Source organism: Lagopus muta, chromosome 2 (genome assembly GCF_023343835.1).
Source record: "Lagopus muta isolate bLagMut1 chromosome 2, bLagMut1 primary, whole genome shotgun sequence".
NCBI lineage: Eukaryota > Metazoa > Chordata > Aves > Galliformes > Phasianidae > Lagopus > Lagopus muta.
This window is the reverse complement of record NC_064434.1, coordinates 20,058,876-20,078,117: the sequence shown is the minus strand read 5'-3', so window position 1 is coordinate 20,078,117 and position 19,242 is coordinate 20,058,876. Positions and strand designations below refer to the sequence as shown.

The 19,242-nt window shown below is 41.7% G+C and overlaps 1 protein-coding gene across 7 annotated transcripts in view; it reads right to left on the bottom strand.

Moving 5' to 3' along the window:
• The window catches only part of ARHGEF10 (Rho guanine nucleotide exchange factor 10), a 111,514-nt gene extending 93,097 nt beyond the window's left edge, over window positions 1-18,417 (bottom strand). For 5 of the 7 annotated variants that reach the window (XM_048936868.1, XM_048936864.1, XM_048936869.1 and 2 more), the window contains exons 1-2: window positions 18,338-18,417; window positions 5,723-5,798 (exon numbers count right to left, since the gene is read on the bottom strand). In XM_048936868.1, coding sequence (XP_048792825.1) covers window positions 5,723-5,759 — 37 coding nt within the window. In that variant the 5' untranslated portion in view covers window positions 5,760-5,798; window positions 18,338-18,417. Of the gene's footprint in view, window positions 1-5,722; window positions 5,799-8,887; window positions 10,937-18,153; window positions 18,261-18,337 lie in introns of those variants that run through there. The other 2 variants (XM_048936866.1, XM_048936867.1) reach the window with 2 other exon arrangements.
• Between the last annotated feature and the right edge of the window lie 825 nt (window positions 18,418-19,242).

Here is a 19,242-nt window from a genome sequence, read left to right as displayed (position 1 = left end):
CATGAAATAATTGATGCTTACCTTAACCAGTGCATTTTCCTTTATTTACTGAGAGCAACGTGATCTTCAGAAATAAATAAATTGTTCTATTATAAATGGGATGTCAGACACCAGCAAGTTACTGCCAGCTTCAAAAACAAGGGACCATTCATAACTACAATTCATATTCTGTTCTCATTCTTCTGAAATCTTGGCTCCCCTTTTACCATCGTTTGTAACTGTCTGTATGTTGAAAATAGATATCTAACAAACAATGCCATTTAGCCTAAGACCAACTCCCTGTGTAGATTCTATTTAATTTGAGCAGTGCTCTTATTTCAATCCTCCAATCACGCAGAGTAACATCTTTTATCCTACTCTAGCCTGAAAACAAGCACATTTCCCCCACTGTTCTTTGTTTCCATAAGCTGAACTATAAAATGTACAAGTGATTTTCTTGACAAAAGGTCTGATTTAACTGCATGATTTCCATCTCAGTCGCAAAATCAGCTTGTTAAAGCAGCTAAAATCTAAATAAATTACATCATTAACAGGAAAAAAGTTAACCGAATAATCTCATATGTATATATACAAATATATATACATATATATATAGGAAGTATACAGGGGAAAAAAAACAAGGCAGTTCCTCTAGCAGAGAAATACAGCCATCTCTACAGCAAAACATGGCAGCCACTCAGCAGCTTCCTGCTAGAGCTAATAAATGTTTTTTTTGTCTGTTTGTTTGTTTTTTCCCAGCAAACACAGTCACCCAATAGGAACTTTCATATGAGGACTTTTATGAAAGTATAGATGTTTCTACTTCTGTCTCGCTGGAGAGTGCTCTCAGATTCAACACAGACTTCCTGGTTAGGCACAGAGGAACTATGACTATTTTAGTGTTCCGGCACTGGCAGACAAACAAACACACACACAAAAAAGCAGGAAGACACAATCGCAGCACTCAATCATATACAGGATATCCAGATTTAAGTCCTTGGCCTCCCTGCCTTATATCTGGACATAATGGGAATAAAGAAATACCCCATTTGCAGCTCTAGAGAGCTGACCATTTCCATAAAAAGTTGTATAAAATTCTTTTACAGTTGGAGTCTTATAGATACCGTCAGCCTGTTTTCAGCTTAAAGAACATCAGGAAATGTCTTTATTACATCCCGCTGAAGAACATCTTAAATATTCAACCTTCAGCAGAACAGAATGAAAGCTTCCCACCTGGTTTTACTCACAGTATTGGGAACAGTCAGCAAGAGGTGAAAAAACAGCCCTTCACCACAGGCTGAGGAGCTTTAGCAGCACCTCATCTTTCCCAGATGATGTATAGTTATGGATGACTGTCACTCAGGTAAAGAGTATTTGGCATTAATATGGAGACAATGCAGTCAAATTTATTCTCATTATGTCCTTTTATTGAATTGTGAATTTTCACTATTTCATTCTAATAACAATAATATATATAGAACTATAAATAGGAAGCAAAATGGGAAGTCCCTTCCTGATTCCAGAACTGTACTGCAATGGAGCCATGCTGCAAGTCTTATCACTGTACATAAACCCATTTTGTCAGACTCAGTTCATTACAGAACAGAGTTTAGGTCTCAGAGCTGTTGTGGAAGGCAACTTTGGATTACTGGAATGAATCACTGACAAGCATATTCAACGTGAGGAAATACACCCTATATTTTCTAATAGTTTCCAAATAGAAATCATATGAGGGATACTGCCATGTATCAGAAGAGCAAAGAAGCAGCATGTTCAGACATGAAAGAGCAGACTCAGAAGCCTGTTGGACACCTATCACCCCACACTGCCTACCTTAGGCAGAGGCTCCTCAGGTATCCTGCAGTACACAAAGATGCCTCCCCTTGTGGAATAACACTGATCAAAACTTATCAAATCCTTGCTAAAGAGTAAGGTTTTACTTGCAAGATCAGAAGATGATTTTCAAGTAAATAAATGAACAGCCAGAGATGTTATCTCCTAACAAAGTAATAGCATAAGCACTGAGTACCATAACAGAGTTCTGGAACAGGTTGCCCAGAGATATTCAGGACCTTTCTGGACTCCTACCTGTGTGACCTATTGCAGGGTACCTGCTTTAGCAGAGGGCTGGACTCAATGGTCTCTTAAGGTCCCTTCCAACCCCTGCAATTCTGCGATAAGCAAATCACAGAATCACAGAATCACACAGAATCACAGCAAACATCCTTCAAGCATTAAATACCCAATTCAAATTACTTTGTCAGCATGAAGACAACTTGTCTACAGTGTAATGCAGTTCCTGAATCTGGGAATTGCAAGCTTTACACTCCTAGCTGCAGAGTCTGCAGTCTACATCATGTCCTTTTTGTCTAGATGGGTTTGGATAACTACATTCCATTACAGCAGTCAATTAAAAACATAATTGTAACTTCCAGTCATAATCAAATTTATGTTAAGTACCAATTTTGAAGCACTTTCCAGATAATTCTTGTAACCAAGGAAGCCTCTGCAGCCATCCCCCTCTCCCTGCTAACATATATATTCAATAAAAATGTATTCAAAGAAAAATACAAGGAAGTTTTTAATCAATCTTAGAAAAAAAATCTTTTTAGAGTAATGTATTTTGAAAGAAAGATTACATATGGTGTGTTTCTGGCTTTCTTAAATAGTTCCTAAGTACTTAAATTTGCTCTGAGGTAAGGGAATTAACTAGCACAAACTTGTCACTGCCTAATTTAGCTGTGCACGAATGGAATGTCCAAACAGCTATAAGCAAAGATGTTGCATAAGCATAATAAATGAAGTAAATAAAGGTTAATCCCTTTTTCCTTTTTCCATCAGATGTAGTTGTTTTTGTTTTTTTTAATCAAACAGTGGCAGAGAAAGCTCTATTACTGACCTTAACAATACTTTACATCACATTTCTCAAACAATATAGAGATTCAGATGATTGTTGCTGAAGCCATTTAACATAAACTTAATTGTATAGCTTTTATATACATTCTTAAGCTGTCCCTTTTGCAAAGATGCAGATTTACCATTATTTTTATCCTTTTTAAACACTAGGATTGATACAAATAATCTTGTGGAAGTAATTTGTCCAAAAACAAAGAAAACCACCTTGACAAGATTAAAGTTTGGATTTATAGTAAAAGTTGAACACCTTCAGATAACAAAAAAACCTACACAACTTTCAACTTACGAAAAAAATAGCAAGTGATTTGATCTGCCATCCCAGTTCAGAATTTTAGAATACTTATACAGCAGCAATGAAGGTTTGTCCAGTTGCAGGAGTCCTGTAATTAGCACACCAGGGGAGTCTCATCCTCACTGCAAGCTGTGGTAATTCACCTATTTGTCCACTGTCTGAAGGCATGGAGGGATGCTGCTCTTCATTTCTGAGCAGACACCATGAGAGGCTGGTGCTTATGCATTCCATGAAAACACTGACCGTTATAAACCATATATATAAACCTACATCTCTTCTTTCTTTAATTCTGGTATGTGTTTGGCCCTAAAACTCTCACCTGCTTCCCATCTGCAAAAGGAGTTGTGAGAACTACCTACAAAGTGAATTAAAGTGTATTTTAGTGTAACTGTTACAATTCACTGATTAAAATTCACTGATATTCCCTCTGGAAACACACCTTTTAAAAAGAATTATCACAAGTGAAGTAAAACAATAGTTTAATTCTGATAATTTCTGAGGAAGCTTTTGAAATGACAAGGAAAGCGCACGCTGACACAAGATCACGCAGAGCAGCATCTTGAGCAGAGAATCATCTTATGTTAATAGGTTTCATGCCAGCATACTAAGGAGCAACAAGCATGTGATACACATAGTTCTACATGTCATTAAGAGCTTTGAATTCTGGAATCATACTGAACTACGTAACCCTGGATTTTTGTCAGAGTGCCCCAACACTGACATTCTACACGAAGTTACAGCTTCTGCCACAATTATTGCTTGTCTTTAAATACTGGCAGCTCCTGCTCAAGTGGAAATATTGATTCCTTATGGATGACTCCTCCTCCACAGCACTACATTTCTTTGGAGATGGATTAACTGATAAAGACAGTTTCACAGTAACCGTCACTAAACAAAACAGAGTTAAACTCAGAGTCCTGGCTGCACGGATTAGGACGAGCACAGGAAAAGCATTATGCCAGCAATAACCTCAGCAACATCTCAAGCATAAATAAAACTGTTAACAATGCTGTCCAAAAAGTAACCCATTAAAAGCTGATTTCACAACTCTGCTTCTCACGTTCTCTATTTCCTAGGTAGTATCTAGTAGTAGACCTCTGTCTATGGCAGTGCCTAAGCTAGAGAGAAAGCAATTTTAACGTAGGACGATGATTTCTAAATTCCTGAAGATTTATAGTTGAACAACAATAAGATAAACTCCCCTTCACATTTGAAAGTTTTCATACTGCTATATGAACAAGTAGTAAAATGCCCTTTAAGTAATAACACTCATTACTAATACACATATGCTAATATATGCTTTCTAATATATACTGTTGTAAATATATATATATATATTTATATTTATATATATACAAATGCATACATGAGAAACAGACCAGAAATGATGAGAAGACTACAAAAGTCACTTTCTATGCAGTACTTTCTGTACTACCAACTTTATCAAAATAAGAATAGCTATCCTGAGTTCAACAACGGGTCCAAATAATCGCATCTCAAAAAACAGCAACGCTGGGAAGAGCAAGATCAGGACAAGCATATATGATATTACTCCTAAGAAGTCTCTTAGCATCCAACCAGACAAATCTTTTCAAGATCTAAAATATACAGACATCAAAAATTATTCAAAGATGCATTTACGAGAAATCAAATGGGAAGAAATACTACAGGCAATAGTCTCTTTTAGCAAGAAAGAATGCTGAAGACAGTGATAAAGTGTCTCCATAAATCCTGTCTTTGTTTCATCCAAAACCTGAACTGTACCAGCAGCCATACAGTTGCTGGCATACAGCAGCCAAGGGACACCTAGAGGAACACTTTATTGAACTGGCTCCATTGCCCAGCATACACAACAATCTTCCATAAATTTCAACGCTCTGACAACAGAGAGGTTTAGCCATGTATGCTCCCCTTCTGCTTCCTATGAGGACACACACTGGCTGAGCACCATGCTGAGGACTTGGAGCTAGAGAACTGCAGCATCAGGTGGTCCCTCAGCTACGCCCCTCAGCAGACATTGCTGTGATGTAACATGCCCTGTGAAAGTAACACATGCCCCAACAGCTCACTCCTCTCTCAATTCAGACTCCAATCTTGTCCAGACGTTTGAGATGCTGGCCTGAACATCCTCTCCACACCACAAGCTTTGCTCGTTTGATCTCTACAGGGCACCACATGCAGGAGGGCTTGGGGTCAATGAAGTACAAGACAAAGGTGTGATGATATGATCCACACTAAGTTGCCTTAGAAAATGTTTATTTGCAGATAGGGACTGTAAAGACGAATCAGTCTCCCAGTTACTTCCTGCTATGCTGTTGCAACACCAGAAAGCAATATTCAAGAACAAAACAGAGCAGATTGGAAGTTCATGTTTCAGTGGGGCACAGTTCAGTATTTCCACAAGAAAGTTCCAAGTTCATATGGGGCAAATGAGCAAAAAAAAAAAAAAAAAAAAAACCCCTCAAAATACATTTGAAAATAAAGCTGCATTGTTACAGTGGAAATTACTTGCAAACCAAAAATTATTTGAGTTACCTTCTGGGGGTGGGGGAGGGAATTCCTCTGTGTCCATCCCAGTGTATCCACCACGCCTTCAGCTGACTGAAAAACCCTGCAAAAATGAAGGGAACATTTTTTTACATGAATATCATTTCCAACTATACAGACACTCCTTTTCAATTTGGCCAGGCTCATAGCTAATAATACAATGGAAGAGAGGAGATGTGCGTGGCTTCTTGCTTCAGAAAACATCTAGTCCAAATTTTTACGTACATAGTTCTCAGTACTTGAGCCAGAAAGTGCAGTGACCTCAATAAGCCAGAGGAATAAAGTTGAAGTTTTCAAACTATTTGGTACTCTGCAGCTCCCACTGTGACAATTATAAACAGATTATTAAAACATGCTATGTTGGTGTCTGTTTGGTGTACACATTCTGCTTCAAAATCATCCTGAGGATAATGGGAGAAAAATCCTAGGAAGATCAGAAGTTTTTATGATGCTTTTCTCCATTTGGGAATAAGAAATCCCAATTTTTAACTTTGGGTTGGGAGAAAGGGCTTTAATCTTAAAAATGTTGCCTGAGTCATTCTAATCCCACCTCTTCTGAAGAAAGGTGAAGCACTTGTGAGCACTCCCCATGCACACCTTCTCTTTTCTCCAGTAGAGTATGGCTGTTTTGGAAAAGATAAACATACAAAACACTCCTGTACTTTGCTCCTGAATACACACTAAGAGGGAGCGTACATTTTCCTTCCTTCCTCCAAATGGTATTTAATAAGAATACTCCAATGTCATCCAGAAGGACAAACTGGCACACAATGCCCCCAAACCATTTTTGCTCTAAGTGGAAAGGTAGCATATAAGGGTAGCATAAGTTTTTGTCCTACTCCTGAGTCACCTATCGATGTTTATCTCAAGGAGTCAGTGTTTCTGCACACAAAACAGCTCAAGTGCTTGGAAAATCTCTGTAGCCAAATTATGGAAAGGTTAAGTTGAAGGAGATAGTGAAATTCAGGAATGGTAGAGAAATAATAAGCTAGATGAATTAGAGTATGGAGGCAAAATGAATTGCCAAGTACAGAAAAGGTGGCAGTGGCTGAAAGTATTGCCTCAAAATGCAACCCAGCCTTAGAAGGCAATCAAGTCCTCGATGAAAACAAGTAACTTTGGAGCCAGGAAAGGATTCATGCACATACACAACATGTCAGTCACATACAAAATACTCCACTGAGTGCTTATACTACACAGCATGCCACCAAAATCCTCTCTCATTGCATGTTCTATCTACAGAGCTTAAAGGTTGTTCCTACTTACAAAGTTCTGGAATGCATTTTGCCTGAAACAGTCAGGCAAAATATGGGAAAAATATGGTTTGAAGAGAAGGGTATTTTTCTTAATTCTTTTATTTCTTTATTCTTTTAAAGAATAGATCATTCTTTACAACCATCTCAGAAACATGTATTTTCAAATCTGAAACGTGTTGGCAAAGCTCTGGAAGTTAGTCTCAGCACCTCTGCCAAATGCATCTTTAGGAAGGCAGCGTAAAGGCCCTCTTATTTTTTTTTTTAATTTATTTCAATTTTAAACAGGATGTCAGTTTTTAAACACATGTGGAACTTGCTTCAACAGTGATTTTAAAAATACTCTTCTTCCCGACAAGCAACCCTTACAATAAGCATATATAGAACTGTGGAAGCTTTCAACTTGTTTTCTGTTTTGATCTAGCTCAGTGACATGCTTCAAATTACACAGGAATTGTGTAGAGGAAGGACACAGACCCAGTGTTAGAGCCCTAACCGCTGACCTGCTTTCTCTGATAGGAACAGTGTGGTTATTCACAAGAAGAAAGATGTACTTTCTTACTTAAGAATGCCTTATGAGTTGACTTATACATTGCATTAATTCAAGTTCCACAGATTTTGCTATGCATTTACATGCTGAGATAAATGTTCCAGTGGCAAAGAGAGCTTGTGTGCTGTGAATTTTGGTAATACTCTTCATAAAGATAAAATAATCCAAATTTTACGTGCCAGAAATAACCACACCAGTGTTCATGGAACATTCTCCAACAGCACCATACATAAAAATCTTTTACTCTTCTGTTGAGAGATCAGGGAGCTAACTGAAATCAAAGGGATTTAAATCAAGATTAAGCCAGGCAATTCAATTCAGCCAGGAGTACACAACTCATGCGGCATGTGTTTGCTGCAGTACTTTTTCCCTATTGATTCCAGCAGTTGTGACCGCTAACAGAAGTCTCAAACTGTGCAGATACACAAGTTTAAGTGGTAATCACAGAAATCAAATATCAAATCAAGTTGGGAGGGACCACTGAAACTTCTCCCCTATACTCAAGACAGGTGTATTTATAAAATTAGATCAGGTTGCTTTCATCTCCACACAAATTCTGAAAACCCTCCAAAAGATGGAGATTTCTTGCCCCTGCACCTCACTAAACACGTCAGGAAGAGCTCTTCCATCACATCCAGCTGGGATTACCCTTGCAGCAGCCTGCGACCATCACCTCTCATTCTTTTGTTGTGCACCTCTGAACAAAGTCTGGCTCCATCCTCATTACAACTCCTCCTGAGAGAGCAGAGGACTGCAATTCAACCGCCTTAGTCCTTTCTTCTTACAAGTACACAAACGCTGCTACTGCAGCATCTCCTGATCTTTTCCAATACCCCAGCCATGGCAGCCCTCACTGGCCTAGCTCCAGTTTGCCAGTTTCTCACTCATACTGGGTCCCAAACTTCACAGTATATACCAGATAGAATACCACCAGCATTGAGTAGACTTCACTCAGTTTAACACAAGATCATTTAAGAAATTTACCTATGAGAATACCAAAAATATGTTTCAAAGTAGCAAACAGAAAACAAAAAATCTATTAAACACAAGAGCTATTACATTCATGTGTATTACATTATAAAAATATCAATTTGAACAGCTTAAAAACAGGCTTGAAATACTGCAAATGACAAAAAAAATACACATTTTACCAATATACAATTTTTTTTTTCCTCATTCAAAATTGATTCCTCAAACACACAATAACCATTAATTAATGACATAAACAACTTCCAGGCTTCACAGCAATCACAGAAACACAAATGCAGAAAGAACCTCCTGAAGTTCATTAACCTAAAGGTTAAGATTTCCCACTAGCTTTCAGCTTCCCATCTACTCAGTACTCCTTACCTTCTTTCTCCAGGCTCTGGTGAAGAGTGGGTGTTGAGGACCATAGTGGTGGCCTACTGACAGTTTCCTTTTCATCTTTTTCCCCTTTGTGACCCAACGTACAGCAGATACTAGGAATAAGACCAAGATACACCCAATTCTTTGACAAAGGCAGACAACCCTTTTTGGCCAAAAGACTAACCACCACTTCCACCGTCTGCTTCCTGGTACTCTCACTTGGCCCCCTCCTCTCAAACTATTAAGAGCAGTAGGCAACATTCATATTTACAGACTGAAAGTAGGAAAGGAGCTCTCCAACTTAACAAGCTCTCAGTTCAACTCTCCACTCCGAACACTCAGAAACTATTGTAGAAGCCCTAACACTTGTACAGTGAAGACCAGGGGCCTGGCACGTAAGACTGAAATTCTGATTACACAATGGCAATTTTAGCAAAGAAAATAAGACCTGTCCGAAGGCTACAAAAGAAAGCAGTACTCCTCTCTGTGACTCAGTTTCCCTCTCATGGCACTGCTGAAACTATTCCTGATAAGCTTTCCTACCTCCAGGACTAGAAGGTCTCTCAGATGAGGCTGCACATCAAAAATTTCCTCTAATTGTGCAATAAACAATAGACCACCAGTTTTCAGCTACCAGGACACAAATAACGATCAACATCTGCATTTCTACTCCATAAAAACTAGTTTCTAGAAGTCATTACTTACACAATAGTCAGAAGGACCAAAGCAAACATCTCCAAAACTATAAGGCAGCCCAGTGGTCAGAGCTAATGGCACAGTTATCTATCCACTGAACTTGACAGAGACGCGCACTGCCAAGATTTCCAATTCTAAAACCTAAGAACAGTAAAGGCTACATGTATTTTCTTTAAGGAAAGTGAATTGTAACTGCAGAGATACTAAGATTCTTCATTCTTAACAGTGCAGAAAAAAAGGAACAAGCTAGCACTTTTAAAATAAAAACCAGAAAAGATGTAACTAGGAGACTGATTTCTGAGGGACCGCAACTCAAAAAGAAATCTTAGTGTAGCTAAGCTGCAAAGTAACTTCTCTGAGAAAGCCTGTGATACTTTTGTGTCCTTGTCAATACTCAATGTAACTGTGCTTCGGAGGCACAGAGCAGCAAGAACAGAAAATAACACAGGAGGAGGAAGGTTAATTTTTGTGTGTTTACTTTTCCATATGTATAAACACAAAGCCTGATTTGTGGCTCAGAAACAGTCAAGGGAAATTTTCTTACCAGCCACAATGCAAACATGGTCAGATTTGCAGATGCACATTTTTCAGAGCACAAACAAAATCCACTTGTCTGCTGACTTCTCCCACCACCCTTTCTCACACCAAGCAGCATTCTGCTCAAAGCTAGAGAACAGCATGGCAGCGAGCACTGAACAAGAGAATCAATCCACAGGGACACTCTGAGAATGCAGCTGAAGATTGGTATTCTCTTTCTCCTTGTCTTAGAGAACATCACTTACAACATTCTTAACCTAGGCTGAATTCCTGCTCCGTACATCATCAGAAGAAAGGGAAAAGAAGACAGCGAGGATTCCATTTGCAGATTTTTCTGAAAACTCCTTCTTTCTCCTAGAGAAAAATACTGTTCTTGTACCTAAATAGAAGCCTGATAATTTGAGATTTATGATCGCTGTCTGTAATCCTGCTTTGAACCTGCAGTTGGGGGTGAGCTGCCAGGAAGACCCCCCAGTGTCACTCTTCCCCAGGCTGAACAACCACAGCTCCCTCCAGCCACTCCTCATACAGCAGCATCACAGCCTACCATCATCATTGCAGCCTTGTGCTTGGCTTGCTCCGCTTTATCCACATCTTTCTTGTATCAGGGCAGGGTGAGCCGGGGACAGAACACTGGGTGAAGTATTTTAGGTGTGGTTTGACAAGCACGGAGCAAAAGGAAATCCTTCCTCTTAAAGAAGCCCTTCCTTCCCACAAGCACAACCTTGCACTTGTCCTTGATGGCTTTCCCAAAGCTCTTGTCAGCCTGTTCCTCCGACCTGACCACCTCCTGCTGATCTCATCCACTGCTCTCCTCTTTGCCTGATTTGCTGCCACTGGCAAACTTCAGAAGCGAGGACTGGTCACGTTTCAAGTCACGTAAAATAGTGAAAAGACTACACTGTGCAGCAGATGGCTGGTGCAAACCTCGTGTCACCAGCCTCCAGGCCGGTTACAACACACTTAGCTACTCAGTTTTCACCCCTCTGGTACCACATCCACATAGATCATAGTGGTATTCTGCAAACAACCTTGCTGAATCCAAACCAAACGTTAACCCAGACGTTAAAAAACATTAAGCTCTGTAGCGCTAAGCTGTTTACAGATGGGGAAGTTGAGACCTAGAAATATTTATGAAATAAGGGGAAATATGGATTAAAAGTAATTGAAACCAAGGAACAGAACAGGTTCCTGAGTGTGTCCTTGGGGAAATGGACTTTTGCTGAAAAAGCCTTTGGTTCTTCTGTCTCTCATGATGGGAACAGCTTGAATGCACACAGGTAAAACAGGAACATCACCCTGGGTTTTGGTTTCCGTCCTAAGGACCAGCTGTATCAAAACAATCACAGGCACCAGAGGAACTACAAGTAATGCCAGGGTCACACACCTTTTAGACAGGACTGACGCCTTCGTTCTATGAAACTAGAGGATTGTGTTGCCAGCTCACAACCAGGATCTTCTGCGTCACACATCCAAATAGAAATATGAATACTAGGAGCTCATAGAAAAAAATGCTCCAAATTTCATTGTAATCAAGTAACTAACATCATCTGGAAAAGCAATCTTGCTTCCAAAATTTTATCTTACAAACTTAATTCAAAATACTCTCTACCACTATTGGAGATTAAGTACTACATTTGTTGGAAACACTCTCATGAAGGTTTCTAAGTCAAAGAAGACCCTCACATGCTTCATGACACTTCAATTCTGATGCAAAATTATGTATGATTTATATGTATGCATGCTACAATAACAGACAGAATTATTATGCAGAGACTTCTTAAATGTTATTTACAAACATGCATTTCTCTAGTAGTTCTGCTGAGCCTCACGTGTAGCACACAGTACGTCTGTCACAGGAGAAGCTCCAGCCTCCTAAAAACTAGTTTGATTTCCCAGCAAATCAGGTTCACACTACACAAGGATCCTGATTTCTTGTCAGGGGAGAATAAACAGAGGACTGCAGGGGATATCTTCTATAGATAGAGTTGGTAATTTTTCCTACCTAATCCATTCCTCCACTCAAAAACAAAGGTCAAACCTGCAAGCCTGCTGGTTTTACAACCACAGGTTGTCATTCAAGATACTGATGGCAACTGTATCAAGAGATGTATCAGAAGCTTTTTCCAATGACTCAAGTGAAATGATACCCTGCACCGGAGATTCAGTTCCCACAGCTTTAGAGCAAACCAGTTCTGACAGAGCCACCTTCCCTAAAAATTTCCATTTTTTTGGTTACTACTGTCCTTGGAAGAGTAGCAACCATTACTTTTGTTGTTACTACTTATCCATGGGGAGTGGGGGAAGGGGGGAACATTACAGATAATTATATCTGACCATTAAGAAGTGTTAAAATTAATTTTTTTTTCTTTTTTTTTGTAACTCAAGTTATTAAGAATATAAATACAAACTCTTATTCCTGTGTTTCTAAAGCAACTATCTGGAGTAAAATATGGAAGTACATTTTAAATCATAAATTAAAGTCGTAATGCATGACTTAAGAAAATTAACACAGCTTTCATTTCTTTGGATCTTACAACAGCAAAACATTACTTAAATAGATAAGAAATTAGGAAACAGCCATTAAAGACTAATTAGAGTAAGGAAGAAAAGTATAAATCACATATGCACAGAATAGCTCTCATCTTCAAAAATATAACAATAAATAAATTGGAGGGCAGTCTTCCAAGTAAGTTCCGCACCTAGTTCTAACATCATTGGTCTCCACAATTTCCCTGATTTGAAAATGATTAATTAGCTCACTTTTTAAAAGAGTTTTTGAGACTGAAAACAGACGATCCTCGGCTTGCAACACAAAATATCATATATAAAAAGGAAACTCTGGGCATCAGACACACAGAATGCTTTAAAATGGTGTAAAATACCAAGTCCTAGGCTGAAGACACGCTTTGGTCCTAGCAGAAGATGTATGTATTTGCTCTTTTTTATAACTTATGATCTAATCTCACAGATAAGGAAATAACATTTATCCCCTTGAAACTGTATACTTGTTATGTATATTTAATGAGATGATCACAAGAAACAGCTCTGCAATCGTAGAAGATACACACATTTTCCCAACTTTGTAACTAGAAACAACATCCACATCATTTTTGCAATCATTTTGAAAGCATTTCTAAAAAACAGACCAGAGAACAGAAATGAGAGTGAACGTTTGACCTTGATCTTGGATCCTAATAGCTTGGATTCATGGTTCAGTCCCAAGTAACAAGTGCTGTACAGAACAGTAAGTCACCGAAGCAGACATTCCCCAAGATAATACCCCTATTCACCACTGTGTAAGTAGAACAATTTATTTTGCTCTGGTTAACTGCTTCACCCACACATTTGACATTAAGCTTCAGGCTTCCTGAGCAGCTAACGTGTAGGACATGAATCAGTGTTGTCCAGTTATGCATCACTTCCCACATTCTTGCTGATTTGGGCAGTTCAGAATAAAAACATGAATCCAGTTTTTGATTGAAAAACACAGGTTTGCAAAAATATTTTTCAAATTTTGCTTAGCACGACTTATTATTGTTCCCTTTGAAAGTAACTTGTACTTTCACATATCCCTGGTCTCAAAATCAACTTCAGTATTTTGATGAGAGTAAAAGTCAGATTTCTGACTACAAGAAAACATCCAAGAGATGTAAATCTCAAAAGAAGCTCATAGTGCAGCAGCTTCCTTCCACAGGTGCAACTGATCACGACTGCCCAGATTCTGCTCTCTTCCAACGACATACACACACACCTTACTGAGAAAGATATGGAAACAGACAGAAAATTAAGTCGCAGTTCCATAGCAAAACGTAGTAAGAATTTGGCTTTGCCCTGCTAACATACATCCATTCTCATCACAAGAGCACCTCTTCTTAGAGCACTCCTGTGGCCTCCCTCCCTGATTCCCAAGCTTGGTTTTGAACCCCCCATAGATCAGTAGGTTGAGGGGGCCATGGCTCTCCTGCGTTTTTCCACTCTTTAAAGCAATTCTAGAGCCAGAACACAACTTTTCAGTATGAATTTTCCACCAGCGAGGTAGCAAGGAGATTTTATACAAGTATGAACAAGGGTGAAAAAATATCCATAGTGAGTTGCTACTATAAGAAAAGGAGGTCTTGGATGTCAAAAAGATGCCTCACTCCCACTCTGCAGAATACACACAAAATGAAAGTAATTCATGACACTATCACTGAAGCCTCACTTCCTGCCCCACTAGAACTTACAAAACATTCCCAATTAACTTTCCATAAAGGACAATTGCTGCAATATTTATTCCACAAGTAGCCAAGCACAGTATGGAAACGCAGTTGCAGATTAAAAAGCCGACAAGAAGCTGAACTTATTATGACAGTTTCAAAAGTGCCTTCCAAATTAGAGGCCATAAAATGATTTCCCACAATATCCCTTATACAGTTCTAAACTAAATCTGTAAAATGGACAAACCTGATGAAACAAGAAGTCACCTGACAGAACCAGAATGAACACAACTGTCCCACATGCAGAAGGAAAACTGAGTGTTGCACACAGCTACTTTCTCCATGACTCACAAAACTGAGGGCAGAGTGGTATTAAAAAAGCATGAAGAATGTAACAGCCATAGCTCTGTACAGTGCATACATTTTAATCCAAAATATCAAATCAAAAATATCCTTTCCCTACAGACTGCAGAAGTTGTTTCCTGACTTGTTCAGAACTAGGCTGAAATTTATGAATTTTTCTACAGCAGAGTCCAAAAATAATTTCTACTTTATATAGAAGCAATTAAAATACTTCCTGTTACACAAATGAATAATGTACTATTCCCAGTTGCAACAAATTCTGTCAACAATTATGAAGTCTGACAAAAGTTTTTTAAGGTTTAGAGAACTTTGCTGTCTCCTTTCAAATGTCTATAAACTACACAAGGAGCCCTGAACAGCTCAGAACAAAATGACAGAGTCCTCTGATGTCGGTCTTTCTTCGTAATATTTATTGGTGCTGACACTAAGTACATTCAAGCAAAAAAAAAAAAAAAAAAAGAAGAAAGAAAAGCAGAAGAGAACCATCCCATATGAAGAAGTAAATACTAGTGTATTCTAGCAAAAAAAAAAAAAACCACAATTACTTATATTATTATAAAATAATAATAAAATCAGTACAAGCTTTTATACTCATAAAACAACAACCATTAAGTAAATACACAAAAAGTACTGCTGAGAGGAGTGATTTATGTAGATGTACCAACATAGGGATGCTAAGAATCACCAAAAGCCGAGATATAGATGCTGGGAGTCACCAAAAGCATTTTCAAAAAGTTGCGACTTGACATTAAAAATTCAGTCAACTGAAAAACTAAGGCTATGTGCCTCATAAAGTTCAGATCTTGGAAACCTTGAGTTAAGACATGCTATAGAACTACTAAATTTAGGGCAATATTTGATGTATTACTGAAATTTCAAGAAGTTCCAGAAATTTTCTTTTTCATATCATCCTGCTCTGAGAAAGGATCACCAGAGTTGACACAGGCAGATCTGTGCCCTCTCTGCAGAGAGGAACAGCAGTTTCCAGCCAGATGGGGGCACGGAGACAGGGATCTGTTCACAGGGCAGAGTGTTTCCCATGCTGTGGTGCTCTAACCACTGACCTGTCAAATCCAGCTGCCCACAACCTGCACAGCTGATGTCACAGTCACAGTGACAACCACTGTACAGCGCTATGGCTCCTCTCCATGTCCTGCCACAAACAGACTGTAAGACCTAGGGGATCCTGCTTTGACAAGTGCTGAGCAGGAACTGCTGGACAGCATGTTCTCAGAGTTACAGAATCACAGAATGGCCCAGGCTGGGAGGGACCTCAAGGATTACAAATCTCCAACACCCCTGCCACAGGCAGGGCCACCAACCTCCACATTTAATACTAGACCAGGCTGCCCAGGGCCCCATCCAATCTGGCCTTGAACACCTCCAGGGATGGGGCATCCACAACCTCTCTGGGCAGCCTGTTCCAGCACCTCACCACTCACTCTGTAAAGAATTTCCCCTGACATCCAACCTCAATCTTCCCTCCCTCAACTTAAAACCATTTCCCCCTTGTCCTGCAATTATCAACCCTTTCAAAGAGTTGATTCCCCTCCTGTTTGTAGGCTCCCTTTAGGTACTGAAAGGCTGCAACGAGGTCACCCTGCAGCCTTCTTTTCTCCAGGCTGAACAAGCCCAGCTCCCTCAGCCTGTCTTCACAGGAGAGGTGTTCCAGCCCTCTGATCATCTTTGTGCCCTCCTCTGGATCCTCTCCAATAGCTCTCTGTCTTTCTTGTACTGAGGGCTCCAGACCTGGATGCAGTACTCAGGATGGGGCCTCACAAGAGCAGAATTGAGGGGGACAATCACCTCCCTGTCCCTGCTGGCCACCCTTTTCTGATGGAATCACATGAGTTAGAAGGGAACCTTAGGGCTATCCAGTCCAACCCCCCTGCAATGGACAGGGACACCTACAGTTACAGCAAGTTGCTTACAGTTCCATCCAGCCTAGCCTCGGGTGTCTCCAGGTTCAGGGTATCCACCACCTCTCTGGGCAACTTGTTTGTCCTTCACTACCCTTATCATAAAAAAAACCCTTTTTTCTTATATCCAAAATAAACACATTTTCCAGCTGTAGCCAGCTTCCACAACCCGTTCTCCCCCGCATACACCCATGGTTGTCAGCCACAGAAACCCCACATGCTGGACACAGAGCACCTGCCCCATCACAAGCCTCATCCATGCCCATGTAACATTCCGTTTTTCATGCAAAAGTAAATCGAGCTGTGCCCAGATTGCACTGAAATCTCACTGCAGAGCCTTCATAAATATCCAATTTCAAGGCACTGTCTAAAAAGCTACTGTTCGTAGCCAGATAAACACACGTAACTAGTTCATGGGCTGCTGAGCCAGGGGGTGGAAAGAAGAAGACAAGATGGATTAAACCAAGCAAGTCAGACAGATTATCAAGATCAGAGTGCCCAGGTGACAGGAGCAGAGGAGAGCCAGCAGCCTGACCTGCAGCAGCCTGGAAGAACGGCCCCACGTTCCAGCAATAAACCTTATGCCTTCTCAGCACCAACAAAAAATCTCACACAAAAAAATTATATATGCATTTTACTGTGACAGTGAAGTTGTACAACTGAAAATAATAATAACAACCCATTTTTATCTTGCAATTAAGCAAGATTAAGTTCATACCTGCCACCACAAGACAAAAGCCATGCTCAGTAGCTGTGGGTTGAACAAACACCAAAATCACAGAATTCAAGACAGATAAAATCTTGGGTCAAAATGACACCACCAGACGTGCTGTAACACAACCCTCTGCAATGGACAGATTCTTAATACCTGTCCCCTCAAGCACCCACTCCTGTCTGCTGGCAAAGCCCACCAGGCCAATGTGTGCACTCAGAGCTGCTCCTGAAATAACTACACGCTCTGGGGTCTCCACCAACAACTGTGTAGCTGCTCCGATACCTAAGTACTAACAAACGAAAGACAATTTTAATACTTCCTTCGGAAAAACAAACAAGTCGTTACTACAGCACCAAAGTGTTTTCCCTTGTCTCGAGAAAGGCAAAGCAACTGCAAACCCTCATTACAAAGTCGGTGCTGCATACACGGGCTTTGTTTTTTTTAAACAGCGTTCCGGAGGATAAGACAGCCGGGTACCGCCGAGCCGGGTACCGCCGAGCCGGGTACCGCCGAGCCGGGTACCGCCGAGCCGGGTACCGCCGAGCCGGGTACCGCCGAGCCGGGTACCGCCGAGCCGGGTACCGCCGAGCCGGGTACCGCCGAGCCGGGTACCGCCGAGCCGGGTACCGCCCTGGGCCGAAGGGCCGAACGCTGCCCCGCACCCTGCGCCCACCACGGCCGCCCGCACGAGCAGAGCCTGCTGGAAAAGCGCGCAGCAGAAACTTCAGGAATGGGCGCGCGGCGTTCAGCAGCGACCCCCGCGCCCGGCATCCGCGTCCCAAGGGTCGAACGCGTTCCCCCAGCCGCGCGGAGCTGTGTCCCGTTACCCTCGGGTCTCACCGGCGCCCGGCAGCCGCCCGCCTCCCCGCGCGGCCCCGGCCAAACCATCCACGTCCTCAGCCGAGGGCGGTGGCCACCGCCCAGAGCACCGAGGCCGGCGGGGCCCTCCCCGCTGCGCTCCTCCCCCCGCGCCGAGCCGGAAATCCCGCCGCTCCGCTCCGCGCGGCCCCGCTCCCTTACTCACCGCCGGGCCGAGCCGCTAAGTCCCGGCGGGGCGCCGCTCGCCGCTCGCCTCACCCCCAGCCCCGGCCCGCCGCGCCCCGCCCTCTGCCGGGCCTTGCGGCAGGACCCACCAGCATTGGGGCGGCGCGCAGCCCCGCGGACGCGCGGTTGGCGCAGCGGCACGCCGCTCGCGGCGGGGCGGGCCCGGACCCTCCGCCCCCGGCGGCGCTGCGCGGGGCCCTGCGAACGGGGCGAGGGCACCTGCCGCGCGGATGTCGGTGCCGGACGAGCGGGAGGTGTACGGGTCTCGCTGCCGGGACGGAAAAGTTGGACACGTGCGGAATACAGAATCATAAGGTTGGAAATTACCTTCAAGATCATCTAGTCCAACCGACCTCCCATCACCATTGCTACCACAAGCTTCTAAACCGTATCTTGTAGCTCCTCATCCAGACGCCTCTTGACGTTTCCTTTTCTATTTTATTTATCCCAGCCTCGTCCTTAGGACCAGTACATTAGCATGCTAAGCCACGGTGGCTGTTTTAGAACTTAATCTCATTTGTCACTGGAAATGCAGGCCTCCTGTAGTTTGCAAAAAATCGAACTTGTTTCAGCACAGCAAAATAAAGGTTTCTCATGGATACTGGCATCTCATCCCTAACACACAGGTCTCATCCCCGACGCAGGTCAGTGCTGCGAACTGCTCCCCTTGGTTCCTCACAGTAAGAATCCCTGTGAGGCAGTGCCGACTGAGCCAACCCCCAGTCCATCATAGCTGCCTGGGATTAGATGTAATGCCTATCCCTAACATACCACTAACCATTTGTATGCCCACATGAAAACAAGTCACAGTCCCCTTTTATCAAAATTAAAAAAAAAAAAAGAAAAAAAAAAAAAAAGAAAACACATTTACAATTATTTTGAGAA